We start from the raw sequence: 18,857 nt of genomic DNA, 5'->3' as shown, positions 1-18,857 counted from the left end.
CCTCCTCCTACCTACCTACGCCACCCCGCCCCCCCTTCCCTTCTCCTGCTCTCCTCCACTTTCTCTTCTTCTTCCTTCCTCCACCTATCTCCTCTCCTCTCCGTCACCCCCTCCCCAAATGCCATCCCGTCTCACCTTGCTAGTGTACCCGTCGATAAACTTCTGTGCCTGCATTGCAATGATCAGAAGCCCGCGCTCCTCCCACACGAGGTCAACGACATTGACTTCGCTCGCGCAAGTCTCCTCCTGCACCTTGGCGCTCCTCCCTTCATCTGCGTTCTGTCTGACGGGGCAACCTAGCAGCGCATGTCATACCTCTCCTCCTCCCGTTGTCAACGCGAAGCTTCTGCTGCAGATCCCTTGTGCCATCCACGAACAAGTCTTGCGGGGGCGCATGAGAAGAGACGACCAGGTCCACCAGAGCAAGCAGAAGAGCCAAGGACAAGACGAGCAGCCTTAGTCGAGCCTTGGAGAAGAAGGAGCTACATGCCCTAGCCTCCTTCATGGTTGTACGGAGAGTGACTTCACCAGCGCGGGACTCTGTCCATGTTGCGGCACAGCATGCTCAAGTAGAAGGATTCACTTGCGGTCTCAGAGCATCCTCGCAAGATGATCTCCCTTTTCTCTTATCGCTCTCCCCTTTCCCTTTCCCTTTCCTTCTCGTCTCCTCCCTCCTTCATACCCATCTTTCTTCCCTGTCACACGCTCTCCCACCCTCCCACCGTCCTCTCCTCTTCTCTCTACCTCTCTCCTGCCTCCCTCCTTCTCCTCCCTCTCCTCCCTCTCCTCCCTCACACCATCATTCACTCCCTCGCCATGGCAGTCGCCATGGGCCGCACCAGGGCCGCACCTGGTCCGCTAGCTAGCTCTCATAACTAAACAGAAGTAAGCTAAACCTACGTACACCATCACTAACTAAAGCTATTTTGAACTAAACCCGATTCGGACGTTGACAGGTTCACCGGCCAATGTCGTCAGTCGCTACCTGACCTGCTGACTGACCTCTCGGCCCAAAGGGTCGTTCCCCAAGGTCACTACCCCTCCTTTGACTTTCTCCATCCACCACCCCCTGGGTTGCTTCGGAGGTCCGGAAAACTTTTTATGGAGAAGTCATGTCCTACCGGCCCCAGCTCTGAACTTTTGCTGCACTGTGCAATCTTTGGACCTACTACCCCCCCCTGGTCTAGTGAAAATTTGGTACTACCCCACCCTATAGTTTCCTTCAAAATCCTTTGTTTCACCCTACCCAAACCCCAACTCTGCAGGCCGTACCCTCTCCCTTGAGGTACACTACCCCCCCTCTTGTGTCACGTGTCAACCTATCACAAACTATTCTTTTTTTGGGGGGGCAAAGAATGGGAACAGCTCATCGTCCCACCCCACCCCTATTATCAGAATATTTCTACCCACCCTTTTCATACATCGCTCAAGCTTTTTCCTGTTTTGTCCTCTCCATGCTACCCCACCCCTCTCCCACATTCTGCCATCAAAGGTACTACTACGTAAATGTTGCAGCGACAGCACATAATTCAAACTTTTTTATAGAGTTTGAAAGTTTCTACATAAATTCTATAAATAATTTCAATATTCCTTCTTGCATGAGGAATCAATGCCCTGTTTTCCCCCATTTTCCTCACCACCCGTGGCATCAACGAAGTCGATTCCGAATCCATTTTTCAGAATCTCACGTAAAAATTCAAACCACCCCACCCCAAAAATACCGAAAACACTAAGTTGAAGTATCACCCTACCCCAAGGTGATTGTATGTGGACTAAATTGGACCGGACTCCGAGGGGTGGTCGTACCCCTGTTGCCTACCACCGCTCACCCCTTCAGATTCCAAAAATTTCCCAGAATTCGTTTTAAAAACATTTTAACTTTGAGCTGCAGGTGTCAGAGGTGGGTACCCACTCATTCGGGTGGCTTTACCACCCACCCACCCCATCCCATGACCCCACCAAACAACAGGGACATAAGTGTTCCATGATTTGTACCGGTGGTGTCAGCATGCTGCCCTTGAAATGACTACCCCACCCTGGAAAGTTGAAGTCGCTTCAAATCCGGAAATAAGTACCCCCTACCCACATATACCATCTCCACCCCTGTCTCCATCCCCAAACTGATGAGCTTCTTCGAAAACACCCTTGCGAATAGTTTACAAAGTACCCCTCCAATAACCACCCCACCCTCGGTAAAGTACGACCCCCACCGGTTCAAACCAAAAAAAAAGGTAATTTTTCTCGGGACCCACCACCTTTCTCGTTTATCCATCAACAGTGTACCCCTACCCCCACTATTCAGACTTTTTTTAGATGATATCACCGGTACTCCTTGCTTCCGCGCTTTTCGTACCTCCACACCTTCCCGTCCCCCCTCCATCTTCCTCCCTTCTCCCTCCTCCGCGCTCTCTTGCTGCTCTATCTTCCCTTCTACCTTCCTCTTTACCCATAGCCTCCTCTTCCTACTCTTCTTCACCTACTTTCCCTCTCATATACGTCCGGATCGTCGGATTTCTTTACCTTCGTCGCTTTCTGTACTTCCTGGCAAGCACCCTCTACAGCACCCCGCCTCCTTCTGATTGTCTTCAGCATCGCTTTCCTGTACTCTTACGACTGCTCTCTTTCCTCTCTCCGCAAAACACTCCAAAAACCCATCCTATCCTGCCCATAACTCGACCAAAGGTTCTTGCTGAATTTGAGGATCGTCCGTCAACCTGCTACCATCGGCTATTGGAGTGTAGGAGGAGTTTGGTGCTTTCTATCGGTAGAATTCGAAACAGGGGAGGTCAAAGTCTGAACAAATCTGAACGACGATGGTTCGTCCGGTAGCATCGGACGAAAACAAAGCGCTGGGGCTGAAATTCGCTGCCACGGTGAGAACGGGCGGCGTTGGGATTGTTTTGTGATTGCTCATGCTGAGGGGTTGTCTTGCTGGCAGGTGACAAGTGAGGTTTCGAATCAAGGGAGGAACGTGATTGCTCGCTCTGGGAGTCTCTCTATCTTCTCGGCGCTCAGAGACTGCTGCCCGTCCGCCATCCGCAACAACGACCCGTGGATCGGGCGATACGGGATGACGGAGATCGAGTTCAACAAGGTGCTGGAGAAGAACGGATTCTCCAAGATCCGAGACAGAGGAGCAGGAGCCCCGATCATCGAGTTCGACAACAGCGACAACGTCAAAGGTAGCATGCCGCCATGCGCATCGTGCTGATCCTGCTGACTTTCGCTCCCCTGCAGCGGCCCGGTACTTCTTTGCCAACAGGAAATGGAGGAACCCCAAGGACCCGGAGGACCTGGAGGTGTTGAAGCGAGGATGGCAGTCCCTGCAGAACACTTCGTACATCTTCTCTGGTCAGTGCACTTTGGAACGGTTCCTTTCGGTCTGCAGTCAGTTCCACGAACACTGGGAACGGGAACTGCGGCGCTCCAACAGCGAGACGGGCCGGCCGGCGATGCACAGCTCAGTCTCCTCCGACTGCTCAGAGACGGAGCCCCCCCTGAAGAAAAAGAAGCTCAACCTTCCCACCATCAACGCTAGCGCCCCCTCTATCTACATTCCCAACCTCGTTGCCTCTTCCCTCCCTGCCCGACTCGGGTTGATGTTCTCCAACGGCATGTTCGCCCAGGAGCCTTCATGGCCGAAGCTGGCAGCCCTGCGGCCGGAGGTGGCGGTGGAGGCCTCTAGCGCGCTCAAGGGTATCGAGGAGAAGGTCCCGAGCCTGACCAGGTGCGACCAGAACGATTTGGCGGCCGCCGACATCCTGCTGGCTATGAAGGCGAAGGCGAAGCCTGCCGTGCAAACTAGCGGGGACGTGGTATGCTTTTAACCGATGTGAACATAATCTCTGATCTACTAGACTTGTAAACCTTGAAACATACTCTCTTGTATCATGCCTGACAGCTGCGGGGAGCGGGTGCGAGTCAACGTCACACACCTTCCTCTACTTTGTCTTTCTGATCTCCTTCCTCTCCCTCAGCTTCACTTCCTGATGACCTCAAGCAGAGGAGGTGCTCCCCGAATCTTCCTCGGCTCGTTCATATCGTGCCCGTCCCAGCCCAGCGTCAGGACGTCGGCAGGCCACTGAACCAGGCTAGGGTCCCACTCAGTGAGGACGGGATAGTCCATGGTCGCAGGCCCCGAGTAGTGCAGGCCCGGCTCCCTCCAGTTCGCCACGAGGGTCCTGCGGTACTTGACCCAGGGGTAGACGCAGAATTTCTGCTTCTGATCCATGAAGCGGATGTACCACATCTCCCACATGGAGGACTGCGTCCCCTTCCTGAGGAACTCCTCGTACCACGTGGAAGGGATGATGCCCTCCACAGTAGGCTTGAAGTTGGAGATCTTGCTGACCTTGTGGAACCACTGGCGGAAGAAGAACCAGTGCTGAGCCTTGGGCGAGAAGCTCCAAGTCCCCATCAGCCTGTACTTGAACCCCCGCACCGTCTCCGGCACCGTGTTCTCCATGAGCCCCTCCCCCCTCTGGTCCGCCGCCCTCAGCTGCGCTCGCATGGCGGAGAAGCAGGAGACGGACTCGTCATGCGCAAAGTGCTTGTGGGCAGCGAGGAACCAGCGAGCGAAGAAACGAGAGACCTCGAGGTCGTCCTCCAGGAAGATCGCCAGCTCCTTACTGTCCTGGCTCGGCTGCCAAGAGTCGATCCAGTTCCCCATGATGCCTACCTGCTTCGGCCACTGGTGTAACTCCTTGCTGCCATGCGGCCAGGCAAGCTCGTCCACCACCTTCTTCACCTCCGGGTCCAGCTCACCCTTCGAATTTCGATCCTGGTGGACGTGCAGGTTTGCGGGCAGGCCATCGTAGGCGGCGCCAACCAGCGAGCGCAGGAGGCGGCCGAGGGAGCGAGCTCGCTCGCACGTGAGCACGACGAGTCGGAAAGACTCGAAGGCAGCCTTGGGGAGAGCCTCAGCAGAAGCGTTCTTGCGGGGGAAGAGCGAGAGGGACGTTGGCTCCTTCCTCGATATGATGACTTCCCCCCCATGCCTGCTGGGTGCACTGCCAGACGGCGGGACCAGCTCGACTGGAGCTGGGCTCTTGACCTCCGTCCGCGAACCCCCGCTGCTGAACAGGTGCTGCTCTATCCTGCCCACCCGAGCGTCAATATCGGCGAGGAGCTTCTTGAGCTCCTTCACGCTGCTCTCGAGCTGGGCCCCAGGCTCCATGCCCGACTGGTAGCTGGAGACCAGCATCCGCCTCTGCTCTGACCGGGAGAAGATCATGAAACCTAGGAAGAGCATGGAGGCGAGCGTTAAGACTGAGGTGACTGCTGTAGCAACCCGGTTCATGGCTGCTCAGCGCGGCTTGAGCGTGGAAAGATGAGAAGGGGTTGAGAGAAGAGGAGAGGAAGAAGGGAAGAGGATTGCAGTCAGGAGAGGAGAGGAGAGGAGAGGAGAGGAGAGGAGCAAGGAGAGGAGAGGAATAAGAAGAGTAGGGCGGGGTAGGAAAGGAGTAGGCGAGAGCAACGGTACTCAGAGGCAGTTATCACAGCAGCGATCGATACCAACAACCCATTCTTCTGCTTATTCCTCTTCCTCCTCCTGGAGCATCAAACGGTCAGGCAATCATTCCCATTCGCAGGATCTCAAGGATTGTGTTTGCCCATTTGGCAATTTTTCTATCCTTTCCCTTCACTTCTCTCTCTTCCCCTTCCGATATCTTCTTGGTTCAACCTTCATCGTTGGGAATTTGATGCTAGTTCTGGAGGATCAAGTTTGCAACCTTAACTCCTCACGACCAATGGCAGCTCCGCTAACTCTCCCTCCCTCCCTCCCTCCCTCCCTCCCTCCCTCCCTCCCTTCCTCCCCCCCTTCCTCCCTCTCCCTCTGTCTCCATCTGTCTCCCTCTGTCTCTCTCTGTCTCTGTCTGTCTGTCTCCGATCCCCCCCCCTCTCTCCCTCTCCCCTCCTCCCCCCCTCTCTCTGCTTGTCTTCTCCTTCCCTCCTACGCATCCCTCCCGTACATCTGAGTACAGGGTTTTCGATGGATTCTGCTTGCTCAAATCTACCTATTAAATTTCAATTTATTCCTCAAAAGGCTCTTAATTGTTGCCTAAATTTTAAATTGTTTTCGAGAAATTTCGGCTTGCCCTTGAATTCTTTCCGAAGTTTGACAGTACCTTGGATATAAAGACAAGGGAGAAGAAGCAGGAAGAGGAGGAGCGGGAAGAGGTTCAAGAACGATGTTGGGCTCGGGTCATGCCGTCTTGGTCGCCTTAGTTGTCCTTTCCTCTTGCTGTGAAGCCTTCACTCCTTCGTTTGCGGGCCGGTCTTCTTGTGTACTCCGAACGGGGGCCTGCGTGCGGAGAGGAAGAGGAGTATGGATGTTGCAAAACTTCGAGCAAAGAACATTGGACGGATACGAGGACAGTGTAAAGAGACTTGCAGAGAGATACAAGAGCTATCTGGAGGGGAGGGACATGCAAGGCGCCGTCGTTGAGAGCTGGAAGATTGAGGACAGGGTCGATCGGCTGAAGGAGCAGGGGATCACATTGCAGAACACGGAAGAGAAGGCATATCAAGCCATCGTGAGGACGAGGAGGAGATATGTGTCGGCGTTCATGGACGACGGGTCCAGCAAGGAGGAGGCTGAGAACAGGGCTGACTCGTTCCTTCGAGATCCTGATAGGTGTGTGGACGTTATCTGGAAGGACGAGAAGGTGAGGGCTAGACTCTGCAGCGGCAGGATGTACAAGGGCAGGTGCTGAACGATGCTCGTGTGCTGCAGGAGCAGATTAAGATCAAGGATTCGCAGACGGAGAAGAAGTTCAAGGACGGAGTGGTTTTCTTCAACCTTGCCGTGCTCCTCCCAGTCGTCCTCCTCTACTTCTCCTCTCTGCCCATCAAGGACATCTTCGGAGCGGCTCAGTTCTATGCTTCCAACAACTGCCAGGCCATCGGCGGCATCAAGTGCAATGGCGTGGGAGCGCAGGGACAAAAGCTTCCGAGTCTGATCAAGGTAGGACCGTCGGAAGTTGTTGTCGCTCCTGCTCCTCTAAACGCTTCCACAGGTCCTGACGCCTCCGAAGAAGATTGTTCGTGAGCAAATTAAGAACGATTAAGGAGTTGCACGAGCCCTTCCCACTCATATCTGTTGTATCTCATCGCTTGTTTCTCTTGTACCTGTTAATGATGCCATCTACAGTGTTGTTTGGAGGAAACCCTCTGTTCGAAATATTCTTCTCCCGACCGAAAAGTTTAGGAAAAAACTGGAGCATGATGTATTTCATAACACCTGAAAGCTGTTAAAATTGTTTCTAATCTGCATGTTCCGCATCTCATCAACCCTCCACAAGCATGTACGGTGGTGTAAGATGCGCTGCCGGCGGATCCGATGCGGGAGGTTGGAGCTGCAGCTCGTCCTTTCGCGCACCTCCTAGTAGGCGGTCCAGGTGGTGGCCATGGGATACTGGTAGGAGTAGGGGGCCGGGTATGGCCAGGGGTACGTGGCACAGGACGAGCCGTCAGCAGCGCAGGTTGTGTAAGTTCCCATGGCTGGAGGGCTGTATGGGTAAGGGGCAGTGCAAGGCGCAGCGTAAACTCCTGGCTGCGCGTAGCAAGTCGTGGGAGGTGGGGGAGGAGGAGCGAACGCTGTGAAGTGAGTTACTAACGTACGAGGCATGATGGATAGAATAAATAAGAGCTAATGCTCGGTAGAATGACTGAGAGCAAATGTTCACAGAGTCGATATGAGATCAGAAACAAAAGCACGACACAAAAAGTGACGTCAGACGAGAAAGAAAATATTGCGTTGATCAGAGAAACGAGGGGAACGGGGAGTAAGCGAGTACAGAAAGAACTACCAGAGGGGTATGACTTGCATGCAAGATATTGGGACAAACAATCATGGAGCGTCTCATCGCCAAACATTACTTCTCCACTAACAAAACATCAGCAACGAACGTTCTACGGACATCGGATATTATCAAGAATGAACTGAAAGAAGGACGACAACACAGGCTGCACAGCGCATGATCCGCTCAGCATATTTCATGATGATCACTTCGCAGGTCATCTCTTCATTGTCACTTCTCTGTCTCCTCCCCCCACCTGTTCCGTCGCACAAGCTGAACAACCGCATGACGAAGGGACAGACTGCTGATTTGGTGAACCATTTCAAATTGAATCTGTATATTTGAAAATGCAGAGAAAAGATTCTACTAAACATTTATTGCTCGGTTTTCAGTGTCACAGAGACGGCACGGTACCGGTGCCTGCCGGCAGCCGCCGGCCATCATGGCCGCTGATGGCATGCGGCCATCATGATGATCCGGGCCCGGGGCCCCATGCCGTCGGGCCCGGGCCCGGCCGCCGCTCCGAGTTGAGCCGCCGCCCGGCCCCGGGCAGCCCGGCCGTACTCCGAGGCAGGGGCCGCCGCGGCCGGCAATCAGGAGAGTCGACTGCGGCCTCTGAGAGTCCGAGGGACTCCGGGAGCTCCGACCGTACCATCAAAGTACGGTCAAGTGAACCTTCGGACGGTCAGGCTGACTTGAACTCGGAACGGCGTGACCGTCTGTCGGGTCACGGGGCCAGTGTCGGATCGGACTGGCCACCGTCACGGTCACCGCACACTGGCAGCCTCCGGCCAACTTTCAACTACTTGTGACGTCACGGCATAATGGCTTCCGAGAAAACAATGATAGCGGCGGCCCTGAAACTCACTGAGTCAGTCACTGAGTCAGGATCGGAAGTTGGCCGCCCGGCGGCCGGCCCGGCCCGGGTGTCACTGATCAGTCCGACACCGTGACCGTGGCACGGTCGGCGAGCCTCGGAGGGCCCGGCCCGCCGCACTGCCTCATTCCGAAGGTCAAAAAAGTCGTCAAACGGTTGACAAACGGACGGCCCCTCGGAGGCTCGGAGGCAGCGGCCGGAATAATCGGCAATAACGATGGTCGACGACCGTGCCGCGGCGGCCTCGGACTCGCTGTAGACTCGTCAAGACTCTCAAGTTGAGTTTGCTAGGCTTGCCAGTGATCGAACTCACTCAGATGATCATGTTGAGAGCGGTTCAAAGAGACGATATCGACAAATTGGTGCAACTGGGCAAAGATACAGGCATATTCGGTCCTGGTGAAGCTGATGACTTGCTTGGCAAGACGATCGTCGATTTGCTTGACGCAAAGCTGCCAAGTGGCCATCAAGCCCACGTGCTGCAGGATGACGTGAATGTATTGGGATGGATGTACTTTGGTCCTACTGAAGATGATCCAAATGTTTGGAACCTCTGGTGGATAGGCGTGGATCCAAAGTACCAAGGCAAAGGCTACGGCAAGAATCTCCTGCACTTCTTCGAAGCAACAGCGACCAAAGCCTGTGCCAAGGAGGTCATGATTGAAACAAGCTCGGCACCATTGCTCGAAAGGACAAGGGCTTTCTACACTCAGCAAGGCTATTGCGTGTCACGCACTGAGCCTGACGCATATGGACCAGGGGAAGCTAAGGTTCTGTTTACAAAGGCTGTGAATAGCCGCGTATGAAATGCCACTGCTGATGAGCAGAACGTCTAGCTAGGGCCATTTTTGCTTTTCAAGCGGCTGGCTGGCAGCCTGGCGAACTAGTAGTAGTGCTATGTTAGGCATTGAATGCTTTTCGGACCACAACTACCGCACCATCTTGTCGAGTCCAGTTCCTTCTCTACGGTCGGAGAGCATCCTCCTCATCATTGTTGTTCTGAGTGCTCGTGTGAGCCCGCATCATCCGAGTCATCCCGCCTGAGTGATTCACGTTTGATTGAAAGTCAATGCCAAACTCGACACTTAGATTTCAAATTCCAAAGTGTTCACGGTTGTTTATTTCCTTCAATCGAAATGGCAAAGAGCATCCGACAAGCAGTGACGGTGAACCGTCAGAGAAGCCTACTCTCTGCCAGGCCGTGCTCCGCCTGGGAGTGGCACTGAAAAGTTTGAGCATAGAGTTGTTGCCTAATTGTACAAGCGAGGCTTAATAGCGAACTTCAAAAGTGCAATCATCCATAGTGGGCCAATACAGGCAGTAAGGAAACAGTCATCTACCGGTGGATGACTGATAGGCTTCATAAAACTTCGTAACCGCTCACTCATGACGCTGAAGCTAAACGGAATGTTCAATGGCTCGAGCTTGATGCTCGCTGTACGCCACGAGCAGGGCCTTAAAGTGTTAGATCACTGACAGCATTCAGTCGATAGAAATGGTTTGCTTTTCCAGCTTCCCCTCTTGAAAATCAATCACAAACTTTGAGATGGATTCTCGATCGATCGTCGAGCCCTTGAAGGAATAGTAGGCGCCATCATCACCAACATCCAGAATCAACATCTTGCAAGTCTTGTCCGATTCCACCTTGCAAACTGTCCGGATTTTGGACGCGACCGTACCGGCCTCTGCAGCCAACGTGAAGACACACTCTGCATCCTCGTCCATCTTCCTGGCCTTGGCGATGAACTCTTCAGCCACTTTCGTGAGATCGTCCGAGATTTGCGATCTCTCTTCGGGGGGGCATTCATCGGCCAAAACGACAACGCAAGCTGAAGAGTTCAACTCAGCGCAAGATTCAATGTCCTTGACGGCCTTGGGAGCCCAAGGGAAGTTCTTTCCATCCTTGTCGTTGCCAACCACATCGTAACCCTCCTTGGTGATGATGTTGCCGTCAGAATCGATCAGAACCAGGGTGGGGATGCCGTCGACGTCAAAGTACGACGACAAGCTCTCATTGTGAGACTCTGAGAAGGGCAGGGCCAACCAGGGCATGGTCTGGAAGTATGTTTGGAACTGCTTCTCGTCACGGTCAGCCGACACGAAGATGATCTCGAACTCCTTGGACTCCTTGATCTTCTTGTAGGTGTCGCAGAGAATGGGTGTGAACTTCTTACATGGAGGGCACCAGTGGGCACTGAAGTACAAGCCAAGGGTCTTGCCAGCGACCTTGGCCTTGAGGTCGGTCTCCCCGCCCTCGTGATCGATCACTTTGTCACCCAGCAACTCGAACAGAGAGGGAGGGTTCCACGGGAACTTTTCACCATTCGGATCCTCCGAGATGAACCGACGGCCATTCTTGGTGATTACCTTGCCTGATGCCCCGTTGAGGAAGATGAGGGATGGAATTCCGGTGACTTTGAATCGTCGAGAGAGCTTCGCCTTCAGCTCCCTCTCTTCGAACGACAGAGCCAACCAGGGCATCTCGGAGTGATATTCTTTGAATGACTCAATGTCCTTGTCTGAGGATATGAATACGATCACAAAGGACTTTCCTTTCTCCTGCAAATTCTTGTAGGTTGAAGCTAGCCTTGGTGTGAATCCACGGCATGGTGGGCACCAATGTGCAGAGAAGTACAGACCAACGACCTCATAACTAGACAAGGAGGATACTGCCGTCTCATTTCCAGTATTATCAATAAGCTTTGCCTCTTTGCCGAAGATGCGTTCCATTTTCTGAATGAAGTGAGTTGATGGGTTTTGGGAGGTAGTTCAGATGGGGTTGGGAGCTAGTTCAGATGGGTTTAGGAGGTAGTTCAGATGGGGTTGGGAGCTAGTTCAGATGGGTTTGGGAGCTAGTTCAGATGGGTTTGGAGGGAGTTCTGTGGCGAGAGAAGGTACGGGAAAGACCAAGATGTTCAAGGAGGAGGATTAGGACACCCTGGGGGCGCAAGATGTAGGGGGTGGGGTGGTATAGGGAAACGAGTCTCCTGTTCGGGGGTGGGTATGTTTCTCTAGTGATCCAGGGTAATCTGAATAGAAAAGGTAGGGTCATGACCCAACCTGCTGGGACCAGAGAGGGTGGGGTAGTTCCATATAGCGGTCTCTGCAAGGGGTCGGGTCATTCTGTGGACAGGGTGGGACACTACACCCCTACTTTTCCTCAAGTACCCCTGTATTTTCCCAAAAGTACCCCACCGTGAGGAGCGTCGGTTGAACGGTGGGTGGTTTTAACTCGTTCTGTGGTGCTCTGTGATCCGCGGGTGGGTAGTCCATGACTCGCAAAGGACCGGTCCGTGACATAGGATGATCTGGGATCGTGCAAATTACTGAAATTGTTTGATCTAAAGTTCAATTGTTGTCTAATAGTTTCCTTAAGTACCACCAGAATTTGGATCGCTGAAAAACGGGTGGGTGGTGTCACCTGATTTGGGGGGGAGGGCGGGTACTACCCTGGGGTACTTACTACCTCGTCAGCGATCCGATGGTCATAGCGGGGATGTGGTCGATAGTTTCTACTTTCGAAGTCTGTAAACTTTGAAACTTTCGTGCCAGTGAGGAAACTGTTTTTGAAATTTCAAAGTTTCAGGAACCTTAACGGTTTGTGTGAAAAGGTTCAAATATATCGATGAAAATTGAAATAGAAAGAGAAAACTTTCCATTTATCGGTCAATTATCTCCCAAGTCGTGCAAGGCCTGGCGATGGCGGGTGAGTGGGAGCGGTGAAAGTTCGCGATGAGAGGAGGAGGAGGAGGAGGAGGAACAGAAGATTGAGATATCTGAACGAGCGATAATGAGAGAATGCGATATTGTGACATAAGCTGGACACACATTTGAGAGAAACGGCTTGGATTACATGTACTGAGTTGTTGGATAGCAATGCTACGTGGATTGTTAGTAGTAGTGGAAACAAGAATAGCATGTGTAACGTAGCGATCAGCAGCGCTGAAATATACAGCAGTGATGTGTCGGCAGGGGCCGGTCAGAATGGAGGGGAGGGTCTGACAGTCTAAGTTGTAAGGAGTAGCAATATCGCAAAAAAGGCAGAGGTTGATCGAGTGAGGCTCAGGTGTAGCTGGAGTCTGATAGAACGAGATCTTATACATCAGTGCTCATCTTCTTCCTTCCCATTTTCTTTCGTTCTACTTCATCCCTCCAGTCCAGCGTGGACTTCCTTGCCCTTCCCCACTCCTGGCCCCGATCGCTGACTTACCTCTTCCAGGGAGGAATCTTCTCCTCCTCCTCTTCGTCATCGTGGTCAGCTTCCAGCCATCTGTTGCACCTCCCCGAGTCCCTTCGGTGGGAGAATGGGCAGGCATCCGTGCAATGAAATTCCTCAAGGTAACCATGAGCCGATCTGCTCTGCGCTACTTACTTTCTCGCCAGTGTCGATACTACAGGTACGATAGGTCAGGTCGAGATGTCTGCGAAGGGGACAGCATAGAGGATCTCAGTATGCAGCATGCACATCCTCTCATTGCCAGTGACGATGCGGACCAGGGAAAGCCATCAGTGACATGTCGGATACCTTCAAGCGATTGCCGAGACGTTTGGCAGCTGGTCAGGACGCTTCCGTTGCTTTCCTGAGACCATGAGAGCAGCTTATGCATCCTCTTTCATCCCTTCATCCTGCTTCTTTGTCCTCTATGTCTCAATCTCTCTCGCTCTTCCTGTCTCTCCCTCATCATTACTTTGCTCTTCTCGCTATTTCCGTGAAGTCTCTGCGCATGTTTGATTTCGGTTCTTGCAGCCGGGAGTCTTTTTGCCTTGACTTGGGGCTTTGCAACACGGTTGGAAGTTGTCCGACGTCTGTCCTGCGACCTCTGATCGTTGTTTGCTTCCAGACACATGGGAATTCCTGGACGAGGGCACGGGAAAGTGGGTGAGTACTAGGGTACTCGCGCTAGGGCCCTCAGATGTGACATGTTTGCAACAGCTTTCATTTTGTTTTGGACTCTGTTCACAGTTTCACTTGCTATCCTCTGGTAAGGGCAGACAAGGACGACTTCCATGAGGGCGGCGCATCAATTCCTGTTTCATATGTTTATACTTTGAATGAGATTGTTTAAATCAAAAGTAAAAGTCTTGGTTGTTTAACGAGTCACAGGCAAACATAGCTTTGATGTTTGTCACTACTCGCACGAGTACCAGGTCAACAACGATCTTATCAGCGACGGGTTGCCGGTGTCCAGCCGTGACGGCCGTCGGAACACATTCAGACCTTGTGGGAACTTCCTCACATCTCGAAACCGATCGACGAGCTTCATCACAAAGTCAACTTCTTGCGGCATGACCTGTATGCCGTCGTTGAGCAAGTTCATCACATCCTGTACTTTGTCTCTCTGTCCCGCAAGGTCGCTGGTCCAGGAGAACTGGTTCACCCTGGTGTTGATGTGCTGGCCGTTGAGCTTGTAGAGCAAGAGAAGGAGCGAGGCATCCAACAGTTTGTTGTAGTTGAGATTCTTGACCTGCTCCCCGCTCTTCCCGTCCTCCTCGACATCCGATTCCCTCAGGACCCACTGCAGCTGCTGACGATGTCAGGTGGTGGTGGTTGTGGAGGAGGAGCAGGAGCAGGAGCAGGAGCAGGAGCAGGAGCTAGAGAGGGTGTTACCTCCTGCTGCGAGACCCTGGAGACGTCGACGGCGAAGGTCAACAAGTCAAGGAGGAGAGCTTTGATGTCGTCCACAGGTACATCGAGGCCGACAGAGTCATGGAGGGACCGGACCTTGTTGAGACAGTAAAGCGCGATCTCCTGCTTCCTGGCGAGAGAGTCGAGCCGTCTGAGGGACTTGTCGGAGGCTCTGCTGGGAGTCTCTCCTGGCTGCAACCTGATGTCCTGCTTCTCCTGGAGGGAGAGCTGAGAATTGCGCTTCCAGAGTTGCTTCTGTTGCAATCTGACCAAAGGAGCGCGGTCAGACAGGGAGGGATGGAGAGGGAGGGAGGGAGGGAGGGAGGGAGGGAGGCAAGATGGTGAGAGGGAGGCAGGGAGGCAGGGAGGCAGGGAGGAAGGGAGGAAGGGAGGGAGGGAGGGAGGGAGGGAGGGAGGCAGGGAGGAGGGGGACCTCCTCCTATATTCTCTCGTCATGTGCTCCTTGAGCTTATGGAAGGGCCTGTGAGGAGGTGAGAAACGCTCAACTGGGGGTGACCAGATCACATCTCAAACAAGCTCGCGTCCGGGATATCGTCAGGGCCGAACAAGGTCTGCAGAAGACAAGCATGACTCGGTTCCTCTAGGGACGCTCGTCGAATTTCACCTCTGAGATCTCGCGGGTCGGGGAGACAGGCCGACTGCAGCGATGATCTCAGTCAACAGGGGAGGAGGGAGGAGGGACAAGGAGGGCTCACCTGACTTCCTCTGTCTTGTCGTGCTGCTCCTGCTGCATCTGTTGTAGCGCATACTCCAGAGCATCTGCCTCCACCTTCTCCGCCCTTTCCGCCTGCGTCTTGTTCTGACTGGGGGGAGAGGGCCAGTCAGACGTCAAGTATCACAACCGTCTCATGGAGGTACCGCATCGTTCTCTTGAAGTTGCGATCGTGAAAGATGCTGTTGAGACTGAGCAGACTCTGTCAACCGCCCCTCCTCCAACCCGAGCGGAAGCACCTGCGGAAGCTACCGCTCGGCTCTCCTTCCATCTTCTTCCAGGTGGCGTAGAACTCTTGCTGGGATTCCAAGTCGGAACCTTGAGGACCAACATCAGCAGCAGACTTCAGCTGCATCCCAGCTCACAGATGTTAGAGTACTGCGCCTTCACGAGGCTCAGCTCTCTCTGACGACTTGCCTCTGCCGACGCCTTGGCCTCCGCCATGCTCTTCTCCTTGTACCACATGTGCTTCCTCTGACAGACAAGCATCAGATCTTGTCCCGCCATGTCGACGCAACAGACCGCAAAGTGAATGTCCTTGTACGCCTTCTCAAACGTCTCCTGCACTTTGTGAGTCTCCGCACGCAGCTTCGTCTGCCGTTTGTTGTTCTTGACGATGGTCTGCCAGCCTCCATTCAGCCTCCTCCTCCCTCCTCCCTCCTCCTCCTCCTCTTCCCTCCTCCTCCTCCTCCTCCTCCTCCTCCTCCTCCTCCTCCCTCCTCCTGTCCTCGTCCTTCACCTTGTTCAGCCCAGCCTTGGCTCGATCGAGGAAGAACCTGGTGAGCTCGGGCAGCCCAACATGGTCCCCCATGACGCGCCTCATGGACTTGGAAGCGATAGGACCGAGCTCCTTCAGGGCGATCTGATCCTTGTACAGCGAGAGGCACTGCAGGATGAGATCGATCTCGGTCTGCGTAAAGGTTGACATCCTGACCAGCAGCTCGAGCAGACGAGGAGGAGGATTGTCAGGTCTCATCGAGATATTCCTCCCTGAGATCGGGTACAGCAGCCGCTCCAGCTCCAGCGTCTCCTCCTTGGTCGCCGGGTAGTTGTTGGGTTGAAACCAGAACACCTCCTTGACCGACTTGAGGCTCCTTGACATGATGGAGGAGGAAGAACGAGCAAGGCACGGCCGTCTCCTTCAGCTCTCACGGGGATCCTTCAGGCTCACATGCTTGTGATAAGATCTCATCGCCGCATCCTCGATACCCGAGCACGGTGGTCAGTCACCTGCACCAGCGTCGTCAGAGGAGGAAGGTGAACATGGTAACGGCACAACAGAGGACTGAAGAGGATTTCTTGAGATCCTTTGCGCATCAAGTTCGCAACAAAGATGAGATGTCGGCTATCAACACTACATGCAACATCCGAGAAGATCAGCGGGGAGGACTGAGATCATGTTGTAACTTATGAAGCCGCTGACTCTCAGGACATGGCAGTGGAGGCACGGTATTCGGAGTGATGTGACTGGCAGTACAGCCGGGGTAGCTACTTGTGACGGCCCGTCCGCCGCTAGTAGGCAGGAGGGGAGGGAGCATGATGGTGGTCGGGCAGTTTCACTGCTGTCACCTGGCCCTACTCATAAAGCTCTCCGAGTCCGATCAGTGCGTGCGTTTCAGTTTTCGGGCCGGCGGTTGTGAGTCACCGGGCCCGGCAGCGGCCCGGGTCACCCGGGTCAACATCAGGCTGATCGGATGATCCGACTGCCAGGCTGAGACTTGATTTCCAGCGAGCCCGCTCCGGAGCCGAGTTTGTCGGGTCTGGGGTCGGGCGATGGCGTGGGAGGAAGGATGGAGAATCTACTTCCGTGAGGAGGAGGAGGAGAAGGAGGAGGAGGAGGAGGAGGAGGAGGATAATGTTCAAGAGGAAGAGAACGAGAAGAAGAACGAGGATGAGGATGAGGAGGAGGAGGAGGAGGAGGAGGAGGAGGAGGATGATGATGATAAGTGGGATAAGGGAAGGCAACCTTATTTTCTGAAAGAAGATGTTGGAGCAAGTGAACTCAGGAAGCAGATCAGAAGGCGGAAAAACGGGCAAGAGAACATGCCAGTTACCATGAGAGATGTAGGAAATGAAGGAAAGTCTCGGCTGGAAAAGATGGAGTCTACTTCTGAGCCAGATATGAGAGGAGGGGTAGTCAGCGAGGTCAAAAGCAACAGAGAGAGTTCGGGAGAAACGGAGGGAGTCGGGATTTTTGAGGAGGAGAGTAGCAACGTCGATCATTCTACATGTTGTTTCAAGAATAAGAACAGCTCAGCGCACTGTGAAGACGAGGTGCAAGGAGTGCGGAGAAGTCAAGACGCGGACATGTTGCGAAGAGGTGATGTTGCTGCGAGAACACCCTCCGTGCTCTATGAGAGGATCTTCAAGAAGTACACGGAGGAGGGATTGCTGGAGGAGGAGGCAGCCGTACTGGCCTCGATGGAGATCTCATGTCAATGTTTCTTCGATGACTTCGACGTTGACATGGTCGTCAAGATTTTCCTCTCACTGACTCCCAAGGAGCTTGGGACTTGCTCGTGCGTCTGTAGACAGTGGAGGGAGGTGGCGTGCAGCGATGCTGTATGGGAGACACAGTGCCGGAGAAGAGGCTGGACCAGCGAGCACAGAGCATGGAGCAACGAGCTTCGGACCCTGTACGACAGGTACAGGGACCTAGCAGGGAGAAGGGTCTTTGCGTGGGGGAGCGGCGAGTATGGGCAGATCGGGCTGGTGGACGAGAAGGGGAGGGAGGTGACAAGCAGGCAGCCGATGGAGGTGAAGCGACTTGCGGGGATGGGGATCGTTCTCGTCGCCTGCGGGTCAGCACACTCGAGTTGCCTGGCTGCTTGCGGCAGAATTTGGACGTGGGGATGTGGCAAGTACGGGAGGCTGGGGCATGGAGGAGAGGTAGGAGGAGGAAACGTGTGTTGATGTAGATGGAGATGAAGTGATCTCGTGTTGCTGCTTGTGATGATGGTAGAGATGCCGATGATGGGAAGGACTTTATGCCGCAGTATGCAAATTGCAAATGTTGATGACGGAGATGGTAGTGGTGGAGGTGGAGATGATGGAGATAATGATGTTGGAGATGATGTTGGAGATGATGGAGATAATGATGATGGAGATGATGATGATGATGATGATGGAGATGATGATGATGATGATGATGATGGAGATGATGGAGATGACGGTGATGGTGATGGTGGTGGTGATGTTGATGAACTTGATGATGACAATGGAGATGATGATGATCGCAGAAAAACGAGCCGCAACCACGGGAGGTCTCTTCTCTTCCTCATAGAGCCTTCCTGGTGGCATGCGGAGGGTCACATACCGTAGCATCTGTGTACGACCAAGAGCATGGAAGAGTTGAGCTGTACGCGTGGGGATCAAACATGTACGGGGAGTGTGGAACCAGCGATCATTTGAAGAATAATGATATTCCGCAATATGACGAGAGCTCGACAACAAGATTGTTCACAAGAAGAAAGATCAACCTTGTTCCACAACAGGTTTCAGTAAGCGTTGAAGACGTCAGATCGATCGCGTAAGGTTTCTTGTGTATGAGAAATATCTTTATCATCATTATCTTCATCATCATCCTGATCATCATTGTCATGATTATTCCGTAGCACTTTGTTCTTTTGCTCAGGTGAGACTGAGGGGCAGGTGCGGATCGAATCACTCCCTCTTGCTAACATGTGACGGGCTCGTGATTTCATTCGGCAGAGGAAACTTTGGACAACAGGTATGAGCCAGATATTGTTCTCGCATGATGATGATGATGATGATGATGGAGATGATGATGGAGATGATGATGGAGATGATGATGAGATA

General features: G+C 53.4%; 7 protein-coding genes across 7 annotated transcripts in view; 5 read left to right on the top strand and 2 right to left on the bottom strand.

Moving 5' to 3' along the window:
* Positions 1-2,813: 2,813 nt before the first annotated feature.
* GUITHDRAFT_119350 (hypothetical protein) lies at positions 2,814-3,827 on the top strand (the record flags this gene model as incomplete). Its single annotated transcript, XM_005821435.1, has 3 exons — positions 2,814-2,873; positions 2,939-3,182; positions 3,238-3,827. 3 exons carry the CDS (start codon positions 2,814-2,816, stop codon positions 3,825-3,827), a joined length of 894 nt encoding a protein of 297 aa, XP_005821492.1.
* Positions 3,828-3,979: 152 nt separating this feature from the next.
* On the bottom strand, positions 3,980-5,299 carry GUITHDRAFT_147205 (hypothetical protein; the record flags this gene model as incomplete). Its single annotated transcript, XM_005821434.1, has 1 exon — positions 3,980-5,299. The coding sequence occupies one exon, from the start codon at positions 5,297-5,299 to the stop codon at positions 3,980-3,982; it is 1,320 nt and encodes a 439-aa protein (XP_005821491.1).
* An 862-nt stretch (positions 5,300-6,161) lies between these two features.
* Positions 6,162-7,081, top strand: GUITHDRAFT_166201 (hypothetical protein). The gene is made up of 3 exons (XM_005821433.1): positions 6,162-6,668; positions 6,737-6,967; positions 7,020-7,081. Exons 1-3 carry the CDS (start codon positions 6,192-6,194, stop codon positions 7,068-7,070), a joined length of 759 nt encoding a protein of 252 aa, XP_005821490.1. The 5' UTR covers positions 6,162-6,191; the 3' UTR covers positions 7,071-7,081.
* Positions 7,082-9,002: 1,921 nt separating this feature from the next.
* GUITHDRAFT_80493 (hypothetical protein) lies at positions 9,003-9,485 on the top strand (the record flags this gene model as incomplete). Its single annotated transcript, XM_005821432.1, has 1 exon — positions 9,003-9,485. One exon carries the CDS (start codon positions 9,003-9,005, stop codon positions 9,483-9,485), a length of 483 nt encoding a protein of 160 aa, XP_005821489.1.
* Positions 9,486-9,778: 293 nt separating this feature from the next.
* Positions 9,779-11,580, bottom strand: GUITHDRAFT_98062 (hypothetical protein). Its single transcript, XM_005821431.1, has one exon. The coding sequence runs from the start codon at positions 11,407-11,409 to the stop codon at positions 10,162-10,164; it is 1,248 nt and encodes a 415-aa protein (XP_005821488.1). The 5' UTR covers positions 11,410-11,580; the 3' UTR covers positions 9,779-10,161.
* A 1,320-nt stretch (positions 11,581-12,900) lies between these two features.
* On the top strand, positions 12,901-13,946 carry GUITHDRAFT_155722 (hypothetical protein; the record flags this gene model as incomplete). Its single annotated transcript, XM_005821430.1, has 6 exons — positions 12,901-13,017; positions 13,063-13,129; positions 13,177-13,236; positions 13,427-13,466; positions 13,521-13,558; positions 13,613-13,946. Coding segments are annotated over 6 exons (375 nt in total), but the record flags the coding sequence as incomplete, so codon positions are not given.
* A 3,558-nt stretch (positions 13,947-17,504) lies between these two features.
* GUITHDRAFT_80497 (hypothetical protein) overlaps positions 17,505-18,857 on the top strand; it is a gene marked incomplete at both ends in the record, with an annotated part of 2,534 nt that continues 1,181 nt past the window's right edge. The window contains 2 exons of the mRNA XM_005821429.1: positions 17,505-17,927; positions 18,278-18,520. Coding sequence (XP_005821486.1) covers positions 17,505-17,927; positions 18,278-18,520 — 666 coding nt within the window. The remainder of the gene's footprint in view (positions 17,928-18,277; positions 18,521-18,857) is intronic.

This window comes from Guillardia theta (assembly GCF_000315625.1).
Source record: "Guillardia theta CCMP2712 unplaced genomic scaffold GUITHscaffold_144, whole genome shotgun sequence".
NCBI lineage: Eukaryota > Cryptophyceae > Pyrenomonadales > Geminigeraceae > Guillardia > Guillardia theta.
The sequence above is the reverse complement of the archived record's forward strand: the minus strand, read 5'-3'. Positions and strand labels throughout refer to the sequence as shown.